A 9,026-nucleotide genomic window follows, 5' to 3' on the forward strand; every position below is an offset into this window, starting at 1 on the left:
TTGATGTCTCAACACTATAATACTTCAGATCAAATATTGGCTGTGCTAAATATGATCTATGATGATTGAAACTTCATTAAAAAAAAAGGGGAAAGAGACATGATTTTTGAAGCATTCTTGCATCAAGGGAAAAATATGTAGTGTTCATGATGAAGAATGTGACATCAAAGAATTGTCACTAGTATCAACACATAATGCACGAGATTCTAGCCAATATAGGATTTAAGGGGGGTCAAACACATACAATTTACGTGTGACTAATGTTGAAATAGACTAGAGTGAAATAAAATTAAGCTTATTAGGTTTGGCATAGCATAGGATTAATATAAATGATCATGAGTAGCAAAGTGCTTAGAAGGCTTTTTTTCCTATTACAATTAAGTTTCCAAAGTAAAGATACTTAAAATGGACTTCATATTGACCTGCAGAATGCAAGTTCATATACTGCAGCATCTACTCACTCTCCAGATTAATAGTTAGAAGAAACTCTGAGCTTTTTGGCTTTCTGGTGCAGTGACTGCTGCAGCAACTTGTTCATCAGTCTTTGGTTGCTTATTCCCATCAACTGTTAGCCCAAACTGGATATGAGGGAAGTGTGCCCACTGCAAGTCAAACAAAATAAAGTTAGTTCAAATGCAGAGAGAAAGGAAGGAAAAAATGATTTTTGTAAATGCCTTTTTCCTGCTGTAAATTATCATGTAGGTGAATGAAGAAAGGAAAATATATTAAGAGCATTATTCTATTTTTGTTTGTTCTTTCTTGATGGAAACTTTCAAGTGCTTTATGTCAAATATCAGTAACATAAGCTACTTAAGAAACTGAAAAATAAAGGAGTTGCAAAGAAGAAAGGCATGTACATTGTACTTGACTTCAAGAATGTAATGAAATTTCAAAGATATAATAAGGTGATAGTTATAAAAACAATCATGTCCAATAGGGCATTGATGTGATCATAAATATGTAAATCGGGTTACGGACAAGTAGAATTAGCAAAATTAGTGAATTGATCATAAATAGATCTCAATTCTGGTAAAATGTTTGTGTGGCTAACTGTAAAAAATTGATAAGAACTGCTTGTTCTATTAGTAATTTTAATATCCAAGTCGGAAAAATTAATGAAAAAGGACTTGAGACAACATATCACATAATGATGAAAAAGTTCCATGTTAAGGTTAAACCACTGTGTATTTCTGATTCAACTATGATTGTTCATTTTGTCTTACATTGGTCTCCAAAGAAGCATTAATTGAGAGCCAGAAACAGTGAAGTGAGATATACCTAAGAGTAAATTAAATTAACCGAATGAATGCAATCAGCTTGGTTTAGTCCATTTCGGGTTGGAGGAGCCAAAAGAACAAAGATAAACAGGATCAAATTTTACTGTTATGAAAATTTTTGCATGTCAAGATGGACTAAGGGCTAGTCCTACATTGAGTTGAACATAATTTTGGATTGTATAGATTGCCAATTGATATATATGTTATACCTTACATCAAATATATGCCACTAGTTTCCATTTTTCACTTTCCACGTAATGAATGCTCAGCCCTAGACATAGTTAACAGGAGTGGCTCCTATATACAGCAAATAGAGCAGGAATTATGTGAGCAGATATCTGCTATTAATCTTTGTTCTATTTCATTGTAAACTAGAGTTAAAGAGTGCATTGAGAACATTCCTATGAGCAGTGTACTTGTGACATAACATATTGGAGAAAGGGAATGAATATAAGGGGCCATGCTGTGTAGCAAGCCTCCTTTTGTTTACTGCTTTTGGTTTAAATTCCTATCCTTCATCTATGCCACAAATCTTACAGTTCAAACTTCAAACAGTCAATTCCATGCTTCATCTATTCTACAAACCTATACAGTTCAAAAACACACAGCAAAATTGACATTAAAGCTGCGTGAAGTAAATTTAGCCAAATGTTTAGAGTTTAGAGTTTAGGATTTACGGTGAAATCTTATTGACCATGAAACCAAATTTTCAGAGATAACGAATAGATTGTCACCTATCTGCTTATATCATCTAATTGATCAAGTAATAGCTTTAACTTATAAACAAAACATATAAAAAGTATATAATTTATGTATAAAATTAGAAAAAAATAAAAATTATGGTTTATTCATTAAGTATTTCAATGTAATTATCTTTTAGGAACCTAAGGTAAATATTCACTCCGAATATACTAGGTCTAATCTGTATTTCTATGATAATTCTCAGATCATGATAAATCATTTCACTTGTGAATTATAATGATTGAAATTGTTGTTTCATGCATAAACCCTTTTATACCAGTATTAGTTTGAGGAGTACACAATATACAATCTGATCACACTAATTTTGGTTTCTATGTATTTGGAATATCAAAGAATATGTTTAATGGATGTGATCTTCCATTTTGAGCCCCTGTAATTGATTTTGAGATGGTAGAACTGAAACCCTACTCATGATCGGATTCTAGGTTAAATCTCTCTCTATCTAAATTTTTATATGCATACATATACACACACAGAGAGAGAGAGAGAGAGAGAGAGAGAGAGAGAGAGAGAGAGAGAGAGAGAGAGAGTTCCACAAGCACTTAACCCATCATGAATGATGACATTCTGATACCACATGATGTTAGTATTCCCAGTACAAACAGAAAGATCACAGTGGTTCAATCGAAAGATAACAATAAGCTACATATTTTTGGTTTTATCAAAGAATTGATTCCATATTTAATCTTTTCTCTTTCCTACATTAATCAAGCCTCATAATGATTAGCCCTACAAATAGGCCAATTTTTTTTCTTTATTTTCTGGTGCTTATATCTTTTCAATCATCTGACCTATATATACCCCATCATAAAAAGCTTCATTAAAGAAAATGTTAATTAAGGTTCATGTTCATAAATATCTATGCATGAGTGAATTCTTTTTTGTTAGATATAATTGTGTAATTAAAATTTCATCATCATGGTCTGCAGTTCACAATACACACCACTAGTTACACCTGTATTTTAATCTATATAATTTCATCATTATATGTGTGTTGCATTTTGACTTCATAGAAAGTACCTTGAGTAAGATTTAAAAGTATATTAGAAGCTCTTTATATCAGATTCAGGTGGGCTCTTCTTGGAAAAATAGTTGTGGTCAGTAACTTGATCGAAAGACGATATAAAAACAAGTATAATATGGCCGATGCATATGATTACATATAAATTAAGGATTGAGATGTGCTAACTATTGATGCGAAAAATACTTGTTAGAAGCAAATATCATCATAGGGGTTAGCTCTACTGATTCAAATAACAGGTCAATGCAATAAAAGATCGATGAGCCAATATAAGATTCAATATGGTGGTTTGTCATAGATGACCTTTTTAATTGGAATTTGATGATGTGATCCATTACAACATTCAGATTTTAGTTTTCTAAAAAGTAACCTTCTTACCTTTGAGAAATGTCTAGATACTAATGAATTTCTGGCTGGATGAAAGAATCAACCACTCTTTAAGTTCTTATATTAATGATATCTTAATCAACCAATTATTCTTATAAATAATTCAAAAATATATAGTGTCAATAATATGGCAGTGTAAGGTTGAGCTACTAAAACCTTATCCGATAAATTTTTATACCTAGAATATCCACTTATCAAAACTTAAGAGTATGGAACCTTATCCGACAAAATATTAGACTTCAAATATTGGTTCGAGGGTTGTATACGATACTCATTTATCAAAAGTTCGATGATTCAAAACCTCATCCAATAAATTTTAAGGTGTGTTTGACTCACTTACCAAAGGTTGAGAATCGGAAGCCTCATATGAGAAAATTGAATACCTAAAATATTGAGTTGGTCGTGATGATATACTAGACCGATCAATTAAGTATTGAGAGTTCAAGACCCTATTCAATAAGTTTGAGGATGTCCGATAACTTAGTTAATAAAAGCTTTAACTATTGATAGTAAGATCTTAAGATCAAATCTCATCTTAACTCTTTTTTTTTTTTTACTTTTTTTTTGCTCCTAATTAACATCACTATATGATAAATAATCAACAAAATAAAGTAGAAATATGTTCTATAGACATTTACAAAGGTGAGACAACCTTTAAAATGTCAAACTATTCCAATGATACTTGAGTTAACTGAATGGTTGTATGCTGTTGCAAGACCTTGCATGGTTCTGTAATGCTTTGCATTGGGATGTTAAGGGTCATTTTAATTAGGAGTAAAGCATCTATAGGAATTAGTGTTTGAAAATAGATATAACTAGTCTTGAACAGTTCACAATCCAATCTATGTAAATGTTGCATTTTAACATTGATCAATTAATTATAGCGGTTGATGAATTACATTTTGACCAAAAAAATTCAAGTTAATTTATGATGTTAACTACTGTAGATTGTTCTCCAGTCAGGCTGTTTAGCTTCTATGGTGATTACACCAAATTAATTCAGTAGAAAAGCCTATAATTTAAGATCATCACTCAATAATGAGAAAGATAAGTAAATAATGATGCTACATTTATTAGATCCCACATGTTACTACAGTGAAATTAGTGGATCAGTCAGATGCATCCCCAAGCTATCTTGTACTGATCATATATATTTTGCTCATGGTAAGTAATTGAAGATTTTAACTCATATATATATCTCACAAGCTAATATAATGATAACTTTTCTTTCTTTTATTTATGTGGCAACATTAATTGTGTATTACTTACATTTTTTGCTGCAGTGCTGAATGCTTCTCTGTGGCTGATCTCTGGATTCTTAGCCTTTATCCTTTGTATCTCCTCTCTGCACATGCAGTTAAACACTATGTGAGGCTGTATAATTGTCAGCATTATGGTTTACTTGAGCTGTATAATTGTCAGCATTATGGTTTACTTGAGCTGTATAATTGTCATTGTGAGGCTTATCATATGAATGTTCCATTAAAAAATAATAATCAAACAAATCAAGCATGAGATATCCTCACTTGATAAACTTGTTATATGCAGATGGCACGCGTTGTCTCTTCTCCGGGGCTTTTTTCGAGAAAAAAAGAAAGAGAAATCAGTAGATTAATCGATAATAGTTTATGCTTAACTAGCATTGCCGGTGATATAATTAAGAAAAAAAATGATGAAATCAACAAAAAGATAGAAGTTATAAGAGATGGCCGACGAGTGTTATTGTTATTGAATGATGAATAATGTGTTTCAATCTTTTAGTCCATAGGGTATTGTACTCCACACACATACCATTGTGCAGTCTGTCTAACCTTTGTTGGATGAATGTGTACTCAAAAGGTCCTTAAAAGGCTATCATGCCAATTATCTGCTGCTAATCATGAAAATTAGAAGATAATAAGTTAGGTTTAGAGGCTTACGTCGAGTAGGTAGCATTTGTTCTTGATAATTTGGCATTGTGGACAGTAAGGAAGACCTACTAAACTTTGAAGGTGATCCACATTCCATCCTGCTACCTTGAGCTGCTGTGTTGCAGGTCTGCAATTTCTGATTCAAGTGTGAGTGAAGTGCTTGAAAATTTAAACTAAATTATTTGATATATTAACCCTTAATAATATGCATAGTGCATTCAAACACCAAAAAGACTTCTCACCTTTCTCTACTTTGTGCTATACTACTATTTCTTTTGCCAAAAGGCAACTAATGCTAACCTCTCCGGTAAAGTATATGACAATACATTTAGAGAGGCTAATATACTGATAACATTCATTAATGAGCTACACACCACATAAACTGTGTGTAAGAACACACAGTTTCTGCCATTCCAATGCAGTAGACAAGAGAAAAGAAAGATAGCATATTGAAACCTTTCATCACTGAGCAAAGACTAGATCAAAGATCTTCAGGGAACACTCCAAACCTGGAAATCTTGGAAAGGAAGTCTTTGAAGCAAGTCTCCCATGTTGACAGACAACAGAATTGAACAATGCCCGCATCGTACCGCTACATTGTTGAAGGAGCTGTTGCCAGGGACACTGACCTGCATGATCACCAAACTATCATGGACTTGGAGCTGAGAAAAGCTGGTGCATTATAGCTGCAGTTGCAGAACAGAAATTATTATTGCAGCTTTGTTGTTCTAAGAAAAATGAGTGACAGACAAATCTGGACACAGTTAAAAAGCAAATCTAAGAAGATGAAAAGGAAACTACAATTGGAGAACAAATGAGAGTTAGATGGAGAAGGAGATATGGGAGCATAAAAGAAAGAGTAGTTCGAAGAAGAAAGACATGCACGCAGTCAAATTTAACTGTCTTCGTGAAGAGAGTAGCTGTAAAAGGCAAAAGGTAGGAGGTGGATTAGGCTTAGTAATAAAAGATGAACAGACTCCTTAGACGAGGATGCGAGGCATTTACTTTTCCTTTCCCAATGTCGACCTTTTAGAGCTCAATACTTGCAGGACTTTTAGACTTTCTCTCGAAAGGAAGCAAGCGCGCAGTTGCTACTGCCGGAAATCGAAGTGAGTCAGAGTTAAGATGAGCCAGAATAAATCTAACTCAAAAGAAGAAAATAATCCAGGAAAGAAAAAAGAAGAAAGAGCAAGCTGTTCGTCTTCTCATCTCTCCTTTCTGCTTCGAAGGTTATCGATACCAAACGAGGAAAGGAGAAGAAAAGTTTTGAAGAGAATAAAAGAAACCATAGTGGAAGAAAATGGAGGAAGAGAAGGATGCGAAGAGATGTCATAGGTAGAATTCTCGAAGAATGTGATGAAATCTTTTGTCTTATCGGGAAGAAATATCTCAAATCTGGATAGAAAGGAACCGATTCTGTGACGGATATGAGCATGATCTTGGCCCTCAAAGTTTCCCTTGGTGGGCGGCAAAGAAATTTTGAATCAACGAGACATAAGATCTCATCATTTACAAGACATCCAAGGGAGAATCGGAGACTATTACGTGAGCAAACAAACACCTTTAAGCAACATTTTTTCTACATTCTTTATAAGAAAAGGTAGAAAAGAATCTCTGAGAAAAGGAGAGACCTTTGACCGTACAAGAAACAAAACCTTGGCTTTTGAGTCTAATTGAATTGTATCACCCTGATATAGAAAACAAAAATGAAACCCCCAACAGAAGTACTAAAAAATTGAAGGGTTTTTGTCCAGTAGAAATGAAACTTAATGCTTTGCAGTGGATGTTAAAAAGTGTCAGCTATTTTGCTTTGGAGCATCAACTCATATTTCATAAGAGCTACTTTAGGTGAAGATAGGGCCACTGTTTCCTCATGGGTGGGAACATCCAAACACTAGATATCATAGTTGTCATTCAACTGTCAAAAGTATGCATGTGTTATGTCAAATCATTTGATTATATATTGCTTTCTGCGCCAATTCCATTGTGATAAAATACTCATCCTTATTCCTGTGTTCTACATGGATGGCAGAATGAAGACTAGAAACCAAACAGAACAGGATCAATAAACCTTTTTCTATGACTCAAACATGTGGTCAGTCCCATGACACAATCATCTCAGATATTTACATGCGCTTACTTTCATGATACGGTCACCCTCTTCAAGCTGCAAACCTCCTTAAGAACTAGAAAGATGTTCAAGGAGCTTAGACAAAAGATCTCCGTGCATGATTTGAGTGAGAGGAGGAAGAGAGAAGAGGGGAGAAGAGGAAAAGGTAAAGAACAATCCGGCAAGATCTATACCGCGAGGACGGTGTTGCAGAAGTTGCAGTGGACGTAGCAAATGCGCTCAGGTAGAATTTGGGCAGACATTGCCGATCTCCCAAGGCTAGGAGGAGTAGCCTCTCTACATAAGATGAGGAGGAGGAGGGGGAGGAGGAGGAGGAGGAGGAGGAAGAAGTAGAAGAAGCTAAGAGGCGATGTGAGGAACAAGGCGTATGGTATGCTTGCTTCTGCAATATATAATGAAAGAAAGCTTTCCTAATCTTCTTCCTCCTTTTTGGTGTTCTTTGTTTTAGCTGGGGTACAAAAACCAAATGATGATGGTGGTGTGGGAGATTTTGAGGAGGAGGAGAGGTGGAAGGGTTATGATTGATTCAATGAGTTGGTGAGAGTCTACTGGTGCTGTCTTGCCTTTTCTTCTCTCCTGCTTCTGCTCACCAGCATGTGAGGGTGGGATGTGACTATTAATGCAGAGAGAGAGAGAGAGACCACTTCTTTTAAGTTCCTTTTGATTTTGGCAGACTCGTTTTTGAGTTTGATGATGTGTAGTTATCTAGCTACTTAGTGGCAACAAAATAGTGCTTTACTTTCAAGTTGGTGAGACAATAGGATTTTGTCTTCTTCCTCTCTCTCTCTCTCTCTATATATATATATATATATATATATATATATATATATATATATATATATATATATATATATATATATATATATATATATATATATTGTTACACTCCTGGTTAGTGATACAGGATAAGATTAAGATTAACTTTTAAGGATATGATGAGTGTACTATTATTAACTTCAACTTAAGTATTTTAGTCAATGGTTTAGACCAAACAAAGTTGATAGGCCAATTAACCCATCGGTCATAACATTTGGTATCAGAACCGACTTAGTATCTGAGCGATGTTCAAGCCGGGGAGATTGTAACACTCATGATTAATCCTATATCAAAAGTGAACAAAATTAAAATTAACTTATAAGGGTTTTATGAATATACTACTATCAATTTTAGCTTAAACATTTTCATCATTCTCAACAACATTGAGTGTGGTTATCATCCCTCCTCATAATAAATACTTATTATTATTATGGATTAATGCATTTAAAAAAAGAAAAATAGATCAATGATAAAGATAATTAGACCAGGATTTGGTCACAAACAAATGCCTAAAGATATTTTCAGGAAAAAAATAAACTCAAGATTACAAATAAGATAGCGAGAAACTATAAGAAAAAAATAAAAAAAAATTCAGTTAATAATGATTAAACAAAACCTTGACATAACGTAAGATCTTTGGCTCAAATATAGTCTTCGTCATGATGATAAAACAATTGGTGAAAGATGTATCCATAACACGTGTCAATTAACAACATCGTCAT

General features: G+C 33.8%; 1 protein-coding gene across 5 annotated transcripts; it reads right to left on the minus strand.

The window, feature by feature from the left end:
- Positions 1–279: 279 nt before the first annotated feature.
- LOC103982965 (axial regulator YABBY 5) lies at positions 280–8,083 on the minus strand. Of its 5 annotated transcripts, none has more exons than XM_009400074.3 (6): positions 7,662–8,083; positions 5,867–5,986; positions 5,367–5,493; positions 4,974–5,022; positions 4,717–4,792; positions 280–602 (listed from the first exon to the last, which is right to left on the minus strand). In XM_009400074.3, the coding sequence occupies exons 1-6, from the start codon at positions 7,728–7,730 to the stop codon at positions 477–479; spliced, it is 567 nt and encodes a 188-aa protein (XP_009398349.2). In that variant the 5' UTR covers positions 7,731–8,083; the 3' UTR covers positions 280–476. The 5 variants fall into 5 exon arrangements, with proteins under 5 accessions (XP_009398349.2, XP_065037157.1, XP_009398350.2 ...); XM_065181085.1 differs by having other exon boundaries at positions 5,867–6,043; XM_009400075.3 differs by having other exon boundaries at positions 5,367–5,484; positions 7,662–8,082.
- Positions 8,084–9,026: the final 943 nt, after the last annotated feature.

Source organism: Musa acuminata, chromosome BXJ1-4 (genome assembly GCF_036884655.1).
Source record: "Musa acuminata AAA Group cultivar baxijiao chromosome BXJ1-4, Cavendish_Baxijiao_AAA, whole genome shotgun sequence".
Classification (NCBI taxonomy): domain Eukaryota; kingdom Viridiplantae; phylum Streptophyta; class Magnoliopsida; order Zingiberales; family Musaceae; genus Musa; species Musa acuminata.

What these genes read in the sequence shown, in the direction of transcription:
- LOC103982965 (XM_009400074.3), bottom strand. Translation starts at nt 7,730, where the DNA reads ATGTCTGCCCAAATTCTACCTGAGCGCATTTGCTACGTCCACTGCAAC. An exon ending in TTCCTTTCCAAGATTTCCAG is followed by an intron (nt 5,494 to 5,866) that starts GTTTGGAGTGTT and finishes CACTTGAATCAG; the next exon opens with AAATTGCAGACCTGCAACAC. An exon ending in TCAGCACTGCAGCAAAAAAT is followed by an intron (nt 603 to 4,716) that starts GTAAGTAATACA and finishes TTTGACTTGCAG; the next exon opens with TGGGCACACTTCCCTCATAT.